The sequence below is a fragment of the Dioscorea cayenensis genome, chromosome 20 (genome assembly GCF_009730915.1).
Source record: "Dioscorea cayenensis subsp. rotundata cultivar TDr96_F1 chromosome 20, TDr96_F1_v2_PseudoChromosome.rev07_lg8_w22 25.fasta, whole genome shotgun sequence".
NCBI classification, from domain to species: domain Eukaryota; kingdom Viridiplantae; phylum Streptophyta; class Magnoliopsida; order Dioscoreales; family Dioscoreaceae; genus Dioscorea; species Dioscorea cayenensis.
In genome coordinates, this window is record NC_052490.1 from 5,429,341 (window position 1) to 5,451,765 (window position 22,425).

Below are 22,425 nucleotides of genomic sequence, written 5' to 3' on the forward strand. Positions count from 1 at the left end.
TTTCTTCTTAAAAATCCATTTACAACTAATTGGTTTAGAATTAGGTGGAAGGTCAACTAGTTTCCATGTTTGATTCCCCATTATAGAGTCCATTTCATCTTGTATGGCTTCTTTCCAAAGGCTGCATCTTGAGATTACATAGCCTCTTCAAATTTTTTAAGATCACCTTCTATATTAAAAACAAAATAGATGCATGACTTTTGAATTCTTTTCATTTGTTCCAGTCAACAAGGAAGATGAAGAAATCTGGGCTATATGTTTTTGCCCTCCTAATCCTCTTACTCCTTCTAGGTTCTACTTCTTCTAATGTATCATTAGTAGAAATATTATCTCCTAGATTGAATTTCTTATTTGAATGTAACATGTCTTTTGGGCTAGGAATTGAATTAAACCTATTTTCTTGAAAAATAGCATCTTTTGATTCAATAACTGTATTTATAGGATAGGAATCACTTGGTTTAATTACCAAGAACCGATATGCTTTACTATTTTTAGTATATCCCACGAAGATACATTCAATTCCTTTTCACCAATTTTCTTTCTCTTGGGTTCCGGAATTTTAACTATTGCCCTACAACCCCAAACTTTAAAATAATTAACATTAGGTTTTTTTTTCTTCCAAAGTTCATATGGGATTATCTTGTTCCTTTTATTTGGAACCCTATTTAATATATAGCATGTAGTTAGCAATGCTTAACCTTAATATCCACTTGTTAAACCAAAGTAAGATAACAAAGCATTTGTCATTTCTTTTAACACCCTATTTTTTCTTTCGGCTATACCATTTTGTTGTGGGGAATAAGGTGCAGTTATTTGATGAATTATGCCAATAGACTCAAAATATTTTGGATCATAGGATTCTCGTCCTCTATTCAACCTCAAACATTTAATAACAGTTTCACATTGAAGTTCTACTTCAATGTTAAAAATCTTAAATTTTTCTAAAACTTCATCTTTTGAATGCATTAAATAAATATAACAATATCGAGTGCAATCATCAATAAATGCCACAAAAATTTTTTTGCCACCTATAGTAGGCCAACCATGTAAATTACAAACATCATAATGAATCAATTCTAATATTTTAGAATTTCTTTTCTACCCTAAGAAAAGGTTGTCTTGTTATCTTAGTTAACATACAAGTAGTGCAAGATTCATGTTGTCTAAAGGTTATTGGAATTAAATTAAGATTCATCATATAATTTAATTTGCAAAAATTAACATGACCCAAACGATAATGCCATAAATCACAAGAGTCAATAAAATAAATAGAATTATAATTATTATTATTAATTTTAGTAATGTTCATTTTGAACATGTTCTCACAACAATAACCTTTTCCTACAAGCATCCCACCTTTAGAAAGAATAAACTTATCTCCCTCAAAGACAGAATTAAACCCAAACTTATTAAGTAAAGGTATAGAAATTAAGTTCTTCCTAACTTCTGGTACATAATACACATCTTTCAAAGTAAGAACCTTTCCAGAAGTAAACTCAATTTCAACTATCCCTTTGCCCTTGACTTGGACACTTGAGGGGGAATAAGATTGTCCTTTGAGGGGGAACTCTTCTCTTGCATATTTTTGTAGAAGCGACACTCTTTCTTGTAATGGCCAACTTTCTTGGAGAAGAAACAGTTTCTTTTCTTTTTCCAGTTATTGCGGCCATCTTGTGCATGTAACTCTCCATTATACTTTTTCCTTTTCTTGGAGTTTTTGTTGGACTCCCCTTCTTCTAATACATGTATATTCTCATGTGCCTTGATATCTTTTGTATCATCTTGTTTTCTATGCTCCTTTTCCAAGCGAAGATGATTTCCCAATTGCTCAAGAGATATATCTTTCTTTTTATGCTTGAGATTCTTTTTGAAATCTTTCCATGATAGAGGAAGCTTGTCTATGATTAGGGAGACAATGATAGACTCATCCATATGCATGTTATGTTATTTGAAGTTATTCAAAATTTGTTCAATTTCATGCATTTGTTCCATGATAGATTTATCATCAATCATCTTAAAGTTATTAAAACGACTCATAAGAAATTTCTTACTTGTTGCATCCTCTTGCATGTACCTTGCTTCTAGTTTCTCCAAAAGTTCTTTTGCCGAGATTGAGTCTTGATAAATATCAAAAAGTGCATCACTAAGCCTATTGAGAATATGTCCAATGCAAATGAAATCATCATTTTCCCACTTTTGCCTTTCTCTAATTTCCTTAACGGTCTCTCATTCTATTTCTTTGGGTTTGGAAGTAGTGAGGACATACGCCACCTTCAATGTAATGAGGAGAAATTTCATCATCTTTTGCCATGTTAGAAAGTTTCCGCCTTCAAACCTCTCCAACTTCACAAAGTTCTTGGTCAAATCCTTCAAAGAAGCCATTTTTTCGCAAGAGTGATTAAGCCTAAAGATTATTTGTGGGGATGGTTCTTTGAGGAATAGAGAGGAAGAGATTAGAAAGAAAATAGTACACAAGTCTTTAAGGAGTGGGAAACACTTTCTTTAGGTTTAATTCGCCTCCACCTAATTTCAAATCTTGGATACAAAATGGATAGAATGACGAATTTCTTTTAGGATATAATGAAGACCCTTGAGTATGGTTTGCACTTCCAAACTCAAGCAAAGACAATAATGGCTTTTACAAAGTGAAAGTTTGCTTCTATCTTTTGTGCACTCAAAGAACAAAACAAATGAACTTGTGAAGAGCTTGTTTTTCATTCAATTCACTTGAATGATGGTAATAGATTATTCTTATAGGAATGAAGTAGTGTTTAGTAAAGAGACACATCACTTCAATAATGAGTGTCATTTAAAAAGTCACATCACTTTAATATACCACTTCAATAAAAAGACACATTATTTCATTAATGAGACACACCACTTCATGAAAGAGACACGCCACTTTACTAATGAGACACTATTTCATTAATGAAACATCTTTTCAAAGAAAATAAAACAATCATTCATTAATTAATGAAATTACAAATGATAAGCTCTTGTTAGTTGTATTACAAGTGGTGTTTATTACATTAATGTCTTTTCATTTTTAAAATCCTCTCACAATTATAGGGTCTTATTTCCATTGTGACAAGTCAATTGTAGTTCTGATCACAAAAAAGCTGATAAGTGCTTGTGCGATATGAATGCGAAGCGTTCTTTCCTTATATTGAGTATTACTTTTCTCAGGTTTTTACACTAATATGTGTGTTTTTATGTTACTTTTATGCAGGTTGGGTTGTGAAACCAATTATGAATTAAAGAAGCTAATGTGGATCACAACGCACCGATTTTGGCGAAAATCTTGCTAAAGTTCAAACGCGAAGATATGAGTCGGGTGCGAGATGCTAGAGTGTGTGCCAACCTCCCCGTATTTGAGTTAGCACACCATTTGGAGGGGCACAAGGGCAGTTAGACTCAAGCATTCCGACTTATGCACATAGAACAAGATCTCCATCAACTTATCCGTCATTGAAGAAGCAAAGCGATCAACGGCATAAACGTGTGCCCATTTATGTTACCTCGATGAAAAGTGTACCCGGGAGTATTTTTGGCAGAGTACCGCAGCAGATACTGTAGCAGTTACTGTTCTGGATTCTTTTCTGCATCTTTTCCCCAACTTTTCTGTACCCGGGCGTGTGGATTCCCGATTCCAGCTCTATTTAAAGCCGATTCAGCCCCGATTTTAGGATTCTTTTCTGCATCTTTTTCCCAAACTTGAGAGAGGGTTTCGGCTAGGGTTTTGAGAGGTATTGGCTAGGGTTTTGGAGAGGTTCTACGGCTTTGATATCGTCATTCCTTTGGAAGAAGGTTGGTAGGGGAGCTTCCGTCGAGACGTATCCTATACCGGACAAGGGAATCCTTGGACGATGAGTAGAGGACTTTCCACAAGACCATAGACACGACTATCGAGGGGTTTCTCTATGGATTCATTGCTTTTACATTTTATTTCTTTGATTGTACTTAGCTCCATGGAGAGCTAAACCCCTAGTGGGTACTTGGGTATTTGTGAACCCTAGGATGTATTTGTTTCATTGAATCTCTTTATTATGCTTTCAATTAATTGATGTTTGTTGTGAATTCCAATCTTGAATGCTTGATTGCATGAACATTTCCCCTAGAGTTACACTAGGGTTGAGAGTTCTTGTTGGTAACGTTGTGAGTGAGTGACACACCACGAGCGTTAGAAAAAGCTAGGTTGGAGAGGGTTGAGAGGGTGAGTCAAGAGGTACAGGAGCGTCCCCTTTCCCCTTCAACGTGATAGATTCTACCTCCATTCCTCGAGTCCTTTGTGGCCATAATAGAGTGAATGGTCTAAGGGATGACCCTCCACTGGGGCTTAGTTGCGCATGCAACGGAGTGAAGCGTTGAGGTGATCTTAGTATCTAGGGCTTAATCATGGTTAGGCACCTTACACCTGGACCAAAGACTTAGGTCTATAATTAGGAAAAGATTTATCACTTGGAATCCCTAGAGCTCATTGCAACTCTATTCGAGTGCGAGGTTGAGAGGTTATCTAATCTCTCCTCCGGGACATGTGTAGAGTTAGGCATAGTTGATCTTAGATTTGGGACTATGTATTTAAGAATTTCCACGACTCACCATTGCATTAATTAGGAAGCATAATAGAGGGTTCTTACACTTGAAACGATTGTTCTAGGCGGAGCATTATCTGAGTACCCCATCTTTATCGATTGCCTTACCTCCTCCTTTACTCGTGCTCTCTTACTTGTTGTTTTTACTTTTGAGAATTGAATTATTGTCTCACTTGTCACTACTGATCTTTCACATAGCTAAGAAGTCTATTAAGTGTTTTTATTCCCTACTCCCTGTGGATTCGATACCCGCTCATCCGGGATTATTACTTCGACAAACCAGTGCACTTGCGGGATATACGCAAGGGGACCTTGTCAAAAGCCTTCTTCACAGGAACAATATTTTGAGAATTGATGTTTTCATGTTTTATAATTGGTGACAACATAACTTATTTCAGCATGCCTTAGCTCAGGATTCAGTGCCATCATTTCAATTACTTCCACCATGTTCTTAAGTTGGAGTTGTTTGTATCTATACACTATCTTCATTATTATCCATACGCATTGTGTCAACAAAATAGATTTGACAAGATGAGAATGGCTAATGTAGAATTTTTTTTTATTTTTTTTGAGGGAAACTCAATAATGGTTTGTAATAATTGAGTTTATATAAGCAATGATGTTACTAGTTAATAATTGAGTCTTGTAATCCTTTATAAAAGAAAAAGGAATCTGCTTCTACGCTATTCTCTTGGGCTTAAATTTTGTAAAAAAATTTCTTTGGTCCTGTAACTTTTCAAAGTTTTTAATAACTTTCTATTTATGAATTTTTTCTTTCATGAGAATATAAAAAAGGTCAAGTGGTTCTTGAGAATTTTTTTTCCTAGTGACACTGCTGATGTCTATATGATTGAGAAAGCTCTTCCAACTTTCTTTCAACGGTCTTACTACACCTTAGGGTTCCTCGGTAAGGAACAAATTAGGGTGGTTGTGAGCAATGTTAAAAGCCACTTAACTCCATGCAAAAAGTTTTATTTTTAATTTTTACATTGTTGTGACTTAAACTCCATCGTGACTTATATTATTGTTTTTCCTCTATATATGTATTATAGGGATGAGGAGTGGTTGAATTTCCCGAAGTTCATTATCCATGTCTAGTTGTTCAAAAGAGGTGTCATCATCCTCTGTAAGTGTAGCAGGAATAGTTATAATGCTTTGGACTGGTACAATTCATTTTTAAATTAATTTTTGAGTGAGTAGAAATTTTGGATTCTAATTCAGCTAATTCCTGAACTGTATTTTCTAATTGTTCAATGGAGTGTTCTCTATTTTGAGAAGATCATCACATTTATGAAATCAATTGTTGTCATTTTTGGAGGAAAATAACCTAGATGATTTGATTGATTCGAGTTTCTAGCGTAGCTCTTTTTTCCATTTTTGAGTATTTGTTGGTTATAATTATACCATCTATGAAGTAGGATTTGTATGTTCGCATGTTTAGCTTTGCTTTATTTAATGTATTGTTTTAAGGCAACGAATTGATATGCTTCATTTAACCATTCTAACAATAAATTGATATACTTCATTTGGCCATTATAATCTATGTTCTTTAATTTTATTTTAAAATTTATTTAGGGAAAATTGTTGCTATTCTAACAATAAATTGATATACTACATTTAGCCATTATAATTGATGTTCATTAGTTTTATTTTCAAATTTATTTGGGACAAATTGTTTGGTCCCAATATAGTCATCTAAGACTCCATGTAGATTTAAAAAATTGTCTGCTTTGAGTACTTTTTCATGTTAAATTAAATGCCCCTCTTAAATGATATATTTTGCTGGTGTTGATGTTGCTAATTGTTGGTTAGGTCATGATCATGCCTTTCTTCTAGCATCATTTGGATGGATTTGTTTTTGGTGTTAAAACGGTGTAGGAAAAACATAGATTGCACCTACAAAACATGGTGAAGTTATGGGCCGTTAATACTTTTGTAAGTTAGAAAACAACATTAACTCTATTTGGTATTACCTGGCAAATGGTAAACCTAATCTTTCTACAGGTCATTTCCATGTCTTATACTTGCGAATGAACTCTCACGTATTAACCTGTTTTAGGAGCAGAGCAGTGAAGAAAGCAATAACACAAAAGAACTAATAAAGAATGCTTATTTTATGGCTTTTTTTAGATTGATTTGTAAAAACAATGGATTCTGTATTCTACCCTGAACTAAGTGGCATGGCCTTTAACAGACAATTGAGATTCCAATCGAGAAGTGAAGGGTACAATGTGAGCGGATGAAATTGGGCCCTAGCTTCTCTACTGCCTTCATACGATTTATCCTTCTATATCTGAAGTAGTCATGGCAAACTTTGCATGCCCTGACATGAGTTTAACAAATGGTTTGTTGAGTCATGCTATCATATCGAAAGGTGAGTCTCATGTATTAAGCTGTTTTATGGCATTATGAAACTCATGTCATATGTTTGAGGGTGTAGTCTATTGGACTATTGCCAAGAAGATGATGAGGTAATTTTCAGAGAAGAAATGATCATGTGCTTACATTCCACAGAGAAATTTGAGGCCGTTGGATATTTATAATTTGATTTTGTAGAATGCCAAAATAGTAGAGATCTATATCAGGTTGGGTTGTTCTGTTTGGTGGAGGAACAATATCATGGAAGAATGCTATAAAGTCTACTGTTGCTTTTTTCCATAGCACTATGGAGGTAGAGTTTGTAACTTGTTATGGCGCAGACAATTTAGCTTTGTAATCTAATTTCTGGATTACATGTAGTGGGCGACAATAGATAGACCACTCAAATTATTTTATGATAGCAGTGTAATAGTCTTTTATTCAAATAACAACAATAGTTCTTTAAAGTCTAAGTATATTGGCATTAAGTTGTGGAAGAAAGAGTTTAGAGTGTCATAGTTCCGGTGGGTTATTGTGTTTAGGGAGTCACTCAATCTCATAAGAAAATAAAGCACACAAACACAATCAAGCAAGAGAAAGAAGACACACAAGTTGGTTACCCAGTTTGGCACAACCTTGCTTATATTCTGCGGGGCCAAGCCCGGAGAAACAATCCACTAAAAGAGGTTATATAATAAAGAGTACAACACTCCCTTATTCTCTCAAGACAAAGAATGCCCTCTTAAGATTGCCCAATACCCACTCTGCTCAACCCTCACCCAAAGGTCTCTCACTTGTGACGCATCCTAAATCTTCAAGCAGGATATTTTATATAGACGCACCTACGTCTATTAGATCCTTCCTCTTTTAGAATTCTCCACGGCTTCCTAACTTGGACATCTTCCAAAGTTAGGTGGTGCAACACCCAATTATAACACTGTCCACCATACTGAACATGACTGAGTGCTAGCAAGTTGCACTCAAACTTGTGACACCTTCAACCTTCCCGGTTTCTTCAGTCAGCTTCGTACCAGTTGACTCGTCCCGAGCTTCTCCTGCCTGTAACCACTTCCTTCCTCACGTCACTTTAGCAGGCCTCCTCTCCAGGCACACGCAACCATCTCACTATAGATGATCACCAAAGATCTCCCTATCTTCCTTTTCAAACTTGGTCCAAGTTTGGTCTTCCCATGTGATTTTCGTTTGAATCATGAAAATATTGTTACTAAACTTGATCTCATCTCATCTAAGTTTAGCCTTCATTATCTTCAAGCATGATCTCCAATCAAATTTGCTTGGATATTCAAATCTTCAATCAAATCTCCAGTAATCTTCAATCAATCCTCCATATATGATTTGTCTCCTTAAATAGCTCTGGCCATAATTAGCTCTTTGATCTCCCCTCAAATTGTGTTTCTAAATATGGTGTTGATAGTCACATTGGCTTGCCCTTACCTATCTTAGTTTATGTCTTCAAATAGTTTCACATCAAACTAAGTTCCATGCAATCTTCATGTGATATTTTATTTTTGCCAACAATAAATTGTTCCTCTCTTTTAAAACTAGATCTTTCCTAAAAGGGGTTTTACCAAAGATATGATTTATCATTCCGGATCTTACCAAGAATAGATACAATAATCATACCTATGATAAAACTTACCCTTCTTGAAGAGATCCTTCTAACTTGATGCACTTTCCAAAATTAGTTAATCATCACATGAACCATTGAGAGGAATGTCTTCTAAAGATGGTCTCCAAACATGATCTTCTAAGTCTCATATCTTCATATGCCATGTTACCAAGCTTTAGCCACATCATCATCCTAGTCACTTCTCTTTTTTGCCAAGTCATCATTGCCACGTCATCTTCTTTTGGCATGTCACCTCTTGGCTTGTCACATAATGCATTAACACCAAAGTTTTATATGAAACATATTATTCTAACGGGTAATGTTGCTATGGGGTCTTTCATTCTTACTCGGCTTTTAATAAGGATCGAACGATTAAAAATGAAAGAATTTTGAAACAGTTTTTCATAAAACAGTTTTTCATCACTCCTGTGAGTGGTTTTGAAAAGAAACTTTCAAGAATTATCATAAAACAGTTTTTCATCACTCCTGTGAGTGGTAAGCATGTGACTTCATCGTAGGTTTTGAAAGGAAACTTGAAAGAATTTTCATAAAAATGTTTTTCATCACCCAAGTGAATGTCTAAGTATGGGACCTCACTGTAGGTTTCAAGAAAGTTTTCATCAACTCATTTTTCTACTCTCATAAGTATCGAGAGGCCTTATGGTAGGCTTCAAAGAGATTTTATAAAATTTTTAATCCCAATGAGTGTCAAGGCCTTATAGTAGGTTTCAATGAAATTTTCCTAAATTTTTTAGTCTATCCCATAAGTGTTAAGAGTTTAAGGTAGACTTCAAAGAGATTTTATAAGTTTTTATCCACCTCATAAGTGTCAAGATCTCATGATAGGCTTCAAAAAAATTTTTGATCTCCCATGAGTATCAAGATCTCATGGTAGGCTTCAAAGAGTTTTTTCATAAAATTTCTTCTCTCCTATCCATCTCCAAGAGTGTCTTAGTGTGAAGACTTCATGGCAGGTTTTAACGAATTTTTTCCATAACTTTTATCTCTCATGTCTACTCCCATGAGTGGTTAAACCTCATGGTAAGTTTCAAAAAGTTTTTCATAAAAATTTTCATCAACCCCAATTCACTCCTATGAGTGTCAAAAGACAGTAAATGTTTACTCAAGACCTCATAGTAAGGTCCTTGAAATTACCGAAAGGCCCCTTATCTTGACTAAAATTCCATTTTCCCATTTTTTCTATTTTTTTTTATTTTGCACTTTAGCCCTTCCAATGCTATTTTTCTTTTGCATATCAAACCCTAACTTCTTGCATTTTTACAAGTTTTCTTAATCTATATAATTTGAACCCCTACAATTTTCACTTTTGGGCCTTTTTTTTTTACAAATTTGCAAATAAACCCCTAAGCTTTTACATTTTCACATTTCTCATGGTTTTTGCAAATAAATACTCAAACTTTCACATTTTCATATTTTCTAATAATTTGGCATATGTGTTCTAAAATATTTCATTTTTACATTTCCACAAATTTTTGCAAATAAGCCCCAATTATTTTTACATTTCTATATTTTTAGCAAATTTTGGAACTAAGCCACTGCACATTTCACATTTTCAAATTTCCCATAAATTCTGCACATAAACCATTTTAGTTTTTCATCTCTTTTTTTTTTATCTTTTTCCACATATGCAAAAAGTGTTCAACAGGGTTTCTTTGTCTACATTCGTAAATTGTTTCCCATGACTATTAGTCCTTCTATTCTAAAATACATGTCATTTTAAGAAAAAAATTATTTTAAAATAGCTGTCGTTTTATAATATCGAAGCAATATTTATTTATTTATTTATTTTTTACTTTTACCCATCTTCAAATTTCTAAGTTATATAAATTAAGAGAGTAATATTTATAGTTTAAAAAAAAAACACATGATTTCAAAAAAAAGGATAGTTTAGTAACTTGGTTGATTTTTATGTTAAATTTTAGATAATTTAATATTATTTTTAATTCTTATGAAAACATTTTTAAATGACATGTATTTAGAAATAGAGAGAGTAACTATTATGATTGAAGAATAAATTTTTATTATTTGGCATGTATTTTGTCCTTTAAAATGTCATATTATCATCAAAAGATAAAACATCTACAGCTCACATGTAAATGCATAAAAAGATAAGGCATCTATAGTTGTCAGCAACATACAGGAAAATGCTCAAAAATCAAATTTTGATTCTCAGCCGTGCACATCATTTATATCCATTCATTCAATCATTAAAGATAAAACAACACATCTCTATTACTCATAACTGAAATGATACTTTCTTCAGGTGATGTTTATCTTATCTTTTTCCTCGTTTTGTCACCTTGTCTCCTTTATCCTTCTTTTCCTTCGTCAAACTCTGATCTCTTCCTTTTCTCCTTTCAATCTCGTTTTTTTCTTTTCCCTTTTCGGATTTTTTTTTGCCCTTGTTTATCTTCTTGTTTTTATTTCTCTGAATTTTTTTATTTTTTATTTTTTATTTTTATTATTATTATTATTTTTTTTGTCTTCTTTGTTCTCATGTGTTGTGTTGTCTCTCGAGCTCTTCGTTTCTCTTTTTTTTTTTCCTTCGTTTTTTTTAATTATTTTTTGCATGTCCCTCTACCCCGGGCAAGGCAATCACCAGCATCCCCCACGTATGCTCCCATTACGAGAGATCAGGGATTTTTTTTATTTGAATTTTTTAAATTTTTTTAAAATTTGATTTTTTTATAAATGTAATTTAATTTATTTTATTTTTATTGATAAAAATCTGTATAAACATTTTCTTTAAGTGATATTTAAGTTTAGTAGGAGTTTGTGTTTATTAGTTTGTGTTTATTATTATTACTATTATTGTATATCATGACATTTATATCTACTTTTGAGTTTAATTTTTATGACGTTGGGAATAGACATGTTGATCACAATGGCATGTAACTTGAATGTGTCACATCCATACTCAATCCAGGTCGTTTAGTTGTGTGAACATATGTGACCAATAATGGGGCTGGCTGAGGATTAGATTTAGTGAACGTCCTTATGATTTGTATGTTAATAAATTAATGGATAAGATTAATTAGTTGAGATAACAAGGTCTTGTTATTTAACTACCGAGTTATATGGTGGTCTTCATACGTTTTGCAAGCAAGCGAGAGATTTTAGATATGTAGATTTACTTTATGTGCACTATTTATCTTTAATTATTTGATTATTGCTAATTAAGGGCCATAATTAAGTGATCAAATAAAAATTAGGCAATAATATTATCTCAACATAAGTGGGATAATTTTGTAATACATATAAACATTAATGATTATTGCTAACCATTGATCGTTGTTTTCATAAAGAAGTGCTAACTTAGCTTAGCAAAGAAGCTGAGGTCTTTCTTAGCAAAGAATTAAAGCTTTTCTTAGTGAAGAAACCAAGGTTTTTCATGAAGTAAAGCTTTTCTTAGTGAAGAGGCCAATGTTTTTCGTGGTGTAGAAGCAAGTTGCCTCTATATATATGGGTCGTGGTCTTTGGTTGTTGTAGTCTGATTTGATACTAATCTTAAACTTCATCTCTTTGTAATGAAGATTGTTAGTTCCGCCGGTGTGGTTTGTGAGTTTTAGGGAACACTCAAGCACACATAGATCTCACAAAAATCATCAAAGAAAGTTCACACAAACAAAACAAGAAGGAGACACACAAAATTGGTAACCCAGTTCGGCGTCGACTCGCCTACGTCTGGGGGCCAAGCCCGGAGATAAACAATCCACTAAAAGAGGTAAAAATACATGAGTACAAACACTTGTCACTCACACTCTCAATGAAGATCACTACCCTCTCTAGATTGTCTAGTGCTTGCCCACTCTCTTCCAAGAGACACCCAAGAGTCACACTTACAATCTACGAGCAAGGTAGCTTATATAGATGCCTCAACGTCCCAAATATAGCATATACCTCTTTTGGAATCTCTACGGCTACTAATTTAAAAAACCTTCCCAAATTAGCTGTTGCAACTCCTATTGTAACATAAGTTGCAACATGGCTCGATCAGCGACTTGATCGAGTTACGGTTACGTTGCGGATGACCTCAAGACCCATCAACCTCCGGGTCATGCTTAGTCCAAGTCGATGCGACCAAATCTTCGATCCCGATCGCCGGCAACTAGCCTACCTCCTCAGTTCCTCATCACGCAGTCCCCTCGCAAGGGGCGCACGTCCTTGTGCGTCTTCCATGAAACTTGCCAAACTTAGTCTTCAATCCACCTAAATTTGGTCTTCAAAGATTCTCCAAACTTGATCTTCAATTCACCCAAGTTTGGTCCTCAAATCTTGCCGTTAATAGACTTCAATCAATCTTCATCAATGATTTGTTCAAATCATATCTTCAATTAGTCTTCATTCACACCATGAATAGATAATTCTTCAAATAAGCTCCACCATATTTAGTCTTCAATCATATCTCTTTAAGTATGGTCTTGATATGATCTTGTTTTCAATTTGTAATGCATTGCCAAAAATAACTCCACCAAGATCTTTAAGATAGCTTCACCATGATCTTCAAGATATTTGCCTCCATGTTATAGGCTTACTAAAAATAGCTCCACCAAGATCTTCAAGATAATTTTCCTTGCAAGCCAAGTCTCCATGCCATGTCACCATGCTCTCCATGTCATCAATTTTGCCTTGTCACCATGTTTGCCACGTCATCTTGCCTGTTTTGTTCTCTACCAAATCTCGTATAAAGTGGTGTCGAAGATCAATATGTTTGGTACGAGAATGTTGGACTGAATTCTTGGAAATATCAATTGCACTTTTGTTGTCACAAAATATAGTCAATAACCCTTGTTGTAAGCCATAGTACTCAAGCATTTGCTTCATCCATAACAATTGTGTATAACAACTTCCTGCTACTATGTATTCAGCTTCTGTAGTAGAGAGTGAAATGGAGCTTTACTTCTTACTATACCATGTGACCAAGTTGTTACCAAGATAGAAACATCCTCCTAAGGTGCTTTTTCTATCATTAATGTTAACTGCCCAATCTGCATCACTATTACCTGCAAGATGTGAGTTGGAGTCTTTTGAATACCAAATTCCATATTCTACAGTACCATATACATATCTGATGATACGTTTAACAGCTTTTAAATGAGACTCCTTTGGTGTTGCTTCATATCTTGCACAACCTCCAACACTGAAAGAGATGTCCGGCCTGCTAGCTGTGAGATATAGTAAGCTTCCAATCATGCTTGTGTAGAGACTTGGGTCTATATCTTTTCCATGCTCATCTTTGGTCAACTTCTGATTCATACTCATGGGTGTTCTCATGTATCTAGCTTTTTCCAAGCCAAATCTTTTCACCAGGTTTTGCGCATACTTGGTTTGAGAAATAAAAATTCCTTCTTTGCATTGTTTGATTTGCAAACCCAAGAGGTAGTTTAGTTCACCTACCATGCTCATCTCAAACTCTTCTTGCATTAGATGAACAAACTCATCCACTTGCCTTTGTGATGTTGAACCAAATATGATATCATCAACATAGATTTGTGCCACCATCAGATCTGATTTGGATTTCTTTATGAATAAAGTCTTGTCTGCTCCCTTCTTTGGTAGCCTTTCTCAAGTAAGAATTTTGTAAGCCTTTCATACCAAGCCCGAGGAGCTTGCTTCAAACCATAGAGAGCCTTTTTCAATTTGAACACATGATCTAGATGGTAAGGATCTTCAAACCCTTTCGGTTGCTCCACAAAAACTTCTTCACTTAGAACTCCATTTAGAAAAGCACTCTTTACATCCATTTGATGTAGCTTGAACTCCATACAACAAGCTACTGCTAACAATAATCTGATGGATTTCAAACATACAACTGGTGCAAATGTTTCATCAAAGTCAATCCCTTCAACTTGAGTATATCCTTGAGCTACTAGTCTTGCTTTATTTCTGGTGATGTTGCCTTTGTCATCAGTCTTGTTTTTGAAGATCCACTTGGTTCCCATAATATTTACATCCTTTGTCCTTGGGACTAATGTCCACACATCATTTCAAACAAACTGATTCAATTCTTCTTGCATTGCAGCCAACCAGTATTCATCAACTAAAGCTTCTTTGACAATTTTTTGGTTCAATAAGAGAGATGTAACATGTGTAGTCGGATAATTCTCGATAGTCTATCCTTTGAGTGCATCTGGTTCTTCTTTCTTCAGTCACATTACCAATCACATTCTCAATAGGATGATACTTCTTTATTCTTGAGGATGGTTTGAGACTGTTGTCTTCATTATCTTCTTCATCGTCATTTTCTTTCTTATCTGATTCTGGAATGACTTCATCTGTTGTAACTTCAGTTGCGACATCAGTTATAACCCGTTATCTGTCTAAAACCTGAGTTGTGTCTGTTGCAGTTGGTGTTGTAATCGGTGTTGCAACATCTTGTTCCACCTGTAACTCTTCATCTGCTGAGTTGCAATTCTGAGTGATAAGCTTGTTTGGCTTACTTGATGTACCTTGAGTCTCCATATCAGAGAAATCATCAACAACAACATTAATGGTCTCCATCATCTTTTTGGTTCTTGAATTGAACACCCGATATGCTCTACTAGTAGTAGAAAACCCCATGAATATGTCATGTTGGTTGAAGACCGAATGTACACTATATTGATGATGTAGCATGCCGTATTGATTGCTTCCGCCCAAAATCTTGTAAAGAGCTTCTTTGAATTCAACATAACTCTAGCCATCTTTGGGAGAGTGCGATTCTTCCTTTCAACCACTCCATTTTGTTGAGGAGTTTTTGGAGCTGAAAATTCATAACGAATCCCATGTTTACTGCTAAATTCTACAAATTGAGTATTTTCAAACTCCCTTCCATGGTCACTTCTGATTCTGATAATCTTTCCTATTTGACACTCTTTCCCATTTTGCAGTTGCATGCATAACTTCTTGAAGGCTTCAAAAGTTTCTGATTTCTCCTTCAAGAAGTCCACCCAAGTGTACCTGGAATAGTCATCAACACACACAAATACATATCTTTTACCTGACAAGCTTTCTATTTGTGTGGGTCCAATAAGATCCATGTGTAAAAGTTCTAGCACTCTTGTTGTACCAATGTCTTGCACAACTTTGTGAGAAGCACGACTTTGTTTTCCCAGTTGACAAGGTCCGCATACACCATCTTTCCTTTTTGTATGCTTGGGCATTCCCTTAACAGCTTTCATTTCTGTAATCTTCATCAGGTTTCTGAAATTCAGATGCCCAAGCTTCTGATGCCAAATTTCAGTGATGTTGCAAGATGTGTTATAATAGACTTCCAGTTTCTCTAGCAAATAGCAATTGTCTGAAGATCTTGAACCAGTTAAAACACAGTGACTAGCTTCATCATAGACCCCACATCTGTCCTAAGTGAATTTTACCAACAGATTTCGATCACATAATTGACTTATAATTAGAAGATTTGCCTTCAGCCCCTCTACATGCAGAATATTTTTCAATTTTGGATACCCAGGAATGATCAATGTTTCTTTTCCAACTACTTGACCTTTCTGACCATCTCCAAAAGTCACATGCCCAATTGGACATTCTTTGTAATTCATCAAAAATCCTTTGTTCCCTGTCATATGTCTTGAACAACCACTGTCAAAATACCAGTTGTCTTCTGAGGATCTTTTTGTTGAAAAGTACCACACTAAATCTCTTTTTCTGACCCATACATTCTTGCTTTCTTTCTTCTTTTCTCTGGTATAAGGAGTCTGCCTCATATTTTTGTTTTCTTTTATGTCTTTCTTCATCTTCCAACATCTTGGACGGATGTGCCCTTTGACACCACAATAGTGACATATCAGAATCCACCTCTTTGCTTTTCCAAGTACTCTATGATTCCTCATATCTGCCTTCAGTTGATGACACTTTGGTCTTATATGTCCTCTTCTTCCACAATGAAATCATGTAGGAACTTGTCTTCTATGTCGTCTCTTCTCCTTGTTATCCTTCACTTATTTGTATTCATGAGCATTAGATAGAACACAACCAGCTTCAACTTTGCCTTTCTTGTCTCCTAATGTCTCTTCTATATTATTTTGTGTCACACTTATTTGAAAAGGTAACTCGTCAATCTTAGCCTTTCCTTTCTTAATATAGTTTATGGTCTTTTCAGCATTGTTCAACTTTTCTTGACATTCTTTTAACTCTTTTGCAAGACTCTTGTTTTGTATGAGCATCTTGTCAAGTTTATTCAGCACAAGTTTGTACCCATGAAGAAGATTGTTTTCAGTCATTTCTTCACAAACAACTTCTTCAGGTGTTGCAACTGATGTTGTAACAGGACTTACAAAAGCACTGAAATTTCTGAAATCTCTGTCAGTTGGTAAAGAAGTGTGAGTATTGACTGCATCTTCTGCTTTGTCTTCTTACTGAATTTTTCTGAAATATCTGCACAATTCCTTGGCCAAAAGGTCAATTTCTCCTTCTTCTTCTATGTCTTTAGTCTATTGTAACTCTTTGGGCTTGTTGCTTCAATTTTCAGAGCTATATGTTCTTCTTTTCTACCTGGATTCAGATTCATCTCATACGCTTGTAGAGATCCCATCAACTCATCAAGTCTCATAGTTGTGATATCTTTTACTTCTTCTATTGCAGCAACTTTAGCATCAGATCTTCTTGGAAGCGATCTAAAGAGTCTTTCTAACTAGATTCTTATTCGAATACTCCTTGCCGAGATGGTAGGCTTGATTTGCTATGTCCATCAATTTGGCATTGAAACATGACTATCGTCTCATCTTTTCCCATCCTGAGATTCTCAAACATGTTTGTTAGCATTTGAAGTTTAGATTCTCTTACCAAGTTAGTACCTTCATGAATGGTTTGAAGAATCCCCCAAGCTTTCTTAGCGGAATCACAAGTTGCAACATACTTGAACTGGTTCTCATCTACTCTTCCGAAAATAGCATTGAGTGCTTTTCCATTAGCATTTTCTTTGAGCATATCTTCGGAACTCCAGTTACTCTTCATTTTCACTGTCTCGTTCATGTTTTCATCAACTTTGATTGGGGGAGACCATCCTTCTTCTACGGCTGTCCATGTATTCTCATGAAGAGATTTAATGAAAGCCTTCATGCGTGCTTTCCAATATGGATAATTTGATCCATCTAGCAACGGTGGTCATGTGATGGAAGCTCCCTCTTTTCCGGCGATCAATGGAATTTGTTAGGACCTCGCCAACTTTGCAACCAAAGTGAACACGACGACCAAGGCTCTGATACCACTTGTTAGTTCCGCCGGTGTGGTTTGTGAGTTTTAGGGAACACTCAAGCACACATAGATCTCACAAAAATCATCAAAGAAAGTTCACACAAACAAAACAAGAAGGAGACACACAAAATTGGTAACCCAGTTCGGCGTCGACTCGCCTACGTCTGGGGGCCAAGCCCGGAGATAAACAATCCACTAAAAGAGGTAAAAATACATGAGTACAAACACTTGTCACTCACACTCTCAATGAAGATCACTACCCTCTCTAGATTGTCTAGTGCTTGCCCACTCTCTTCCAAGAGACACCCAAGAGTCACACTTACAATCTACGAGCAAGGTAGCTTATATAGATGCCTCAACGTCCCAAATATAGCATATACCTCTTTTGGAATCTCTGCGGCTACTAATTTAAAAAACCTTCCGAAATTAGCTATTGCAACTCCTATTGTAACATAAGTTGCAACATGGCCCTGACTGCTGACTTGACTGAGTTCTGGTTACGTTGCGGATGACCTCAAGACCCATCAACCTCCGGGTCATGCTTAGTCCAAGTCGATGCAGCCAAATCTTCTGATCCCGACTGCCGGCAACTAGCCTACCTCCTCAGTTCCTCATCACGCAGTCCCCTCGCAAGGGGCGCACGTCCTTGTGCGTCTTCCATGAAACTTGCCAAACTTAGTCTTCAATCCACCTAAATTTGGTCTTCAAAGATTCTCCAAACTTGATCTTCAATTCACCCAAGTTTGGTCCTCAAATCTTGCCGTTAATAGACTTCAATCAATCTTCATCAATGATTTGTTCAAATCATATCTTCAATTAGTCTTCATTCACACCATGAATAGATAATTCTTCAAATAAGCTCCACCATATTTAGTCTTCAATCATATCTCTTTAAGTATGGTCTTGATATGATCTTGTTTTCAATTTGTAATGCATTGCCAAAAATAACTCCACCAAGATCTTTAAGATAGCTTCACCATGATCTTCAAGATATTTGCCTCCATGTTATAGGCTTACTAAAAATAGCTCCACCAAGATCTTCAAGATAATTTTCCTTGCAAGCCAAGTCTCCATGCCATGTCACCATGCTCTCCATGTCATCAATTTTGCCTTGTCACCATGTTTGCCACGTCATCTTGCCTTGGTGTCAAATCATGGTAATTAAATAGTGGGATTGCACTAACAAAGATATTTTTCTAGGGCTTCTATAATCCAAGGTAGTAAAATCGAGATTCGAACCGTGAATTAAAATTCTAAATTTGTGAATGGAGAATCGTGATCTGAATCGAATCGTAATATTGGGTTTAACATTTCAAAATCATATATATATATATATATATAATTATATCAAAAAATAAAAATAAATAAATTCTAGGTCATGTAGTAAACAAAAAATTAAAGACAACCTAGTTCAAAACACTTATCTACCAACCAAGTTAATATTTAAAAAGTAAATAAAGCTCAAAGCCTCAAACTCAGTTGCTCAAGCTAACAAATTATAAGTTTGATATCCATGATTCCATATCAACACTCATTCAAATTTGTAACCCTTCATCATCATCTTCTACCATAACATCTTCTTGCTCCTTTTCCCTTTATTAGCTTCTTCATTAACTTCTACCTCCTCTTTATCTACAAGAACTTATCCTTTTCTTTCCTATTAAGTTTTAAGTTTCTAGGTCCTATATAAAATGCATTTTATAAAATATTAGAATTCAATATTTTAAATAATGAATGCTTATGCATTTAGAGAGTGAGTTATTTACCTCATTTTCTTTTGTTATTCGATCCAAGCCCTCCATTATCTTCAAAACATTCATTCATATCCATTCATGAATTGTCTTGGGGTAAACAAGCATCTTCTACTTTGGTGATCCATATCACTCAAACAAATTGGATCATATGTCTCACATTTTTTCTTTCTCCCTTTTCTCTTGTCTTAATTCAAGTTGAGTGTTGTACTTGAAAAAAACAAGAGCATTTAATCTTTGTTGCTCCAAACGGTTTCTCGTTTTGGAATGCACATGCTAAAATGTACTCTAATTTCTTTCGCATCCTATGGCGCTACGTGTAAGACTTAGAATCCGAATGGCAAGATTTAAAAGCTCTTTGCATTCTTCCCCATAACTTTCCCACCATAAAGCTAGAATATATAAGATGGGTAATTAGATTTTTTTTTCAAAACTAAAACTAGAAAAAAAAAATGTGTCACAATTAATCTACAAAATGGAAAAACATTACTAGGTTGCTTCTATTCTCTTGTTAAAATAGTCATGCTCATGCAAAATAATCCCTCTAATTTCTTAAACTTTTCTAATTGTTGATCAATTTTGATTCTTGTTTTAAGATCTGGATACATTTTCTCTATTGGCTTGTACAATCCCATTTTCACTTCCATGTCTACATTGAAAGAATCACTATAAAATTGTAAAATTTAATGCAATGCAAATAAAAATTGGCCAATATAAAAAATGAAAATTAACAAAAATATTTTGTAAACTTACTTGGGATTGAGAAAATAACCCGCCACATGAAGTTGCAAATCCCATCTTGTGTCAATAATATGCCAAATGCATTCGTGTCTTGCCTTTTGCCTTTTGACAATTAAAATTTTGAGCAATTTGTTCTTTTGCTCTATCCATGGCTTCATATACATAACACACAACTTGCACACTTCAAACAATATTTATAGATTTCCAAAACTTGTCATCCAATAATAAAATTGCCTCTACTTTCTTTGCCTCCATCTTAGAAGAATAAGGACATCTAGCCCACTCTTCTGATGCAAACATTGCCCTAAGGGCAAGTTTAGACTCATCAATACTTTTCAAAGTGAGAAATGATGTAGCAAATCTTGTAACCTCGGGCCTCTTTAATTCTTTCTTATTGGAGTACTTTCTAAACATGTTAAGGACCCAAACATGTCAATAGATGTAAACACACACATCCTTTGCTCTTTTTTTTTTTTTATATCACCTCTAAAAATTGGCGACCTACCCACGTCATCCAAAATCATATTAATACAATGTGCAGCACAAGGAGGAAAAAATAATTTTGTCCTATTATGCATTAATAAATCACCAGTATCTACATAAGCTAAAGCACTGTTAGTCACCACATGGACAACATTTTCCTCCCCAATTTCCTCCACAATTTAATCAAGCAAGTCAAACAACTTTTGAAAATATTTTACTGCATCTGAGATATCAACAGATTTTTAGAAAAAAGTTAGACTTGGGCTATTGACCAAAAAATTAGTGAGAGATCTATTTTTGCAATCACTCCATCCATCGGACATCAAAATACATCCTATCTTTTTCCACTACTTTTTATACTTCTCCATCACTGAGTTCACATTATCAACTTCCTTTTTAAAAAATGTAACTCTAGCCCCATGATAGAAAGGAAATTAATTTTGATGCATTGCTTTGGTGTTAAGTAAATATTTTATGTTGGCTTGACTTTGTTATGTTGTTCATTATCATCCCTTATAATAACTTGGTTATTCTATTTTATGTCTTGGATTACATGTGGAATTTTATTAATTATTTTTATAATATGTTTTCAATATAGAAGTGGATGTGTGGGCGCCTAAAACTTGGTTGAATGATATTTGTCTTAGAGCTCCGCCTACTGCTGTAGAAGTCTTGGTGTGACAGCCCCAAGTGGACGGGGTCGTCAAGTAATATCTCTTGGGCAAGCATGAGAGGGTCGCCTTCTCAGGGCCGAAGGAGCTACCCTTACTTCCTCTTTGTGTGTTGTCTAGCCTACAGGTTCGAGTAATTGTTCTAAACTACAAAAGAAGTAGAAATAACTCTAAGGCGAGTGTCTACAGTCGAGGTAAAGTGGGGGTAAAAATCAGTAGATCAAGCTGGTCACGGATGTGGATTCCCCTAGGGCTACTAAAGTGAGAAGGATGCTATACCTACCATGCAATTGGGGTTTGGACCAAGAGACTTCTAAGATAGGTCAACCTGATCATGACCCCTACTCCAATATGAGTATTGATACAAAATTTCTTCAGACCAAATCCTCCTACGATTGCAATACAAGCAGGGAAATCTCTAATTAGGGCCGACACTCAAACTAGATCAAACCCTAATGTTGGAGAGGCACAAAATACCCGATAATCATGGGGGTATTTGTGCATGAATCCCTTCCAAGCTAAGTGTGTATAGTACAAGGGCGTTGGTCACTCAGCTAAGTACAATCTAGAAATTGACATACAGAGTTTTCATGCATATCAATACATCAAAGTACACCAAGCTTGAATTTCAAACACACCAAATGCAATAGAATAGATCAAAGCATCCAACTACACAAGTTCACCTCAAGGTTCACCAACATCCTATGACCTTGGGGTTTAGTTGTTCATACTAACAAAATACATGATAAAATCCATAAAAAACAACCAAATAAAGCAACATAAAACTCCCTCAAGTGGTGAATGCGAAGAGAGAAGTCAAGGAGAGCTTTCAATGATGCCACCAAAGGGGTGGCTTCCTTGCCCTCTACAAGCTTCTACAATGGGAGATGAAGGGAGGTCTTGCCGAATCTTGCCTCTTCCTTCAATTTCCACACCTAAAGATGTCTTCTTGAGCTTTCTTTAGCCCATATTTGGAAAATGTAGAAGGA

General features: G+C 35.3%; 1 protein-coding gene across 1 annotated transcript; it reads right to left on the reverse strand.

Moving 5' to 3' along the window:
• Window positions 1–13,497: 13,497 nt before the first annotated feature.
• LOC120251275 (uncharacterized mitochondrial protein AtMg00810-like) lies at window positions 13,498–14,001 on the reverse strand. The gene has a single exon (XM_039259834.1). The coding sequence runs from the start codon at window positions 13,999–14,001 to the stop codon at window positions 13,498–13,500; it is 504 nt and encodes a 167-aa protein (XP_039115768.1).
• Window positions 14,002–22,425: the final 8,424 nt, after the last annotated feature.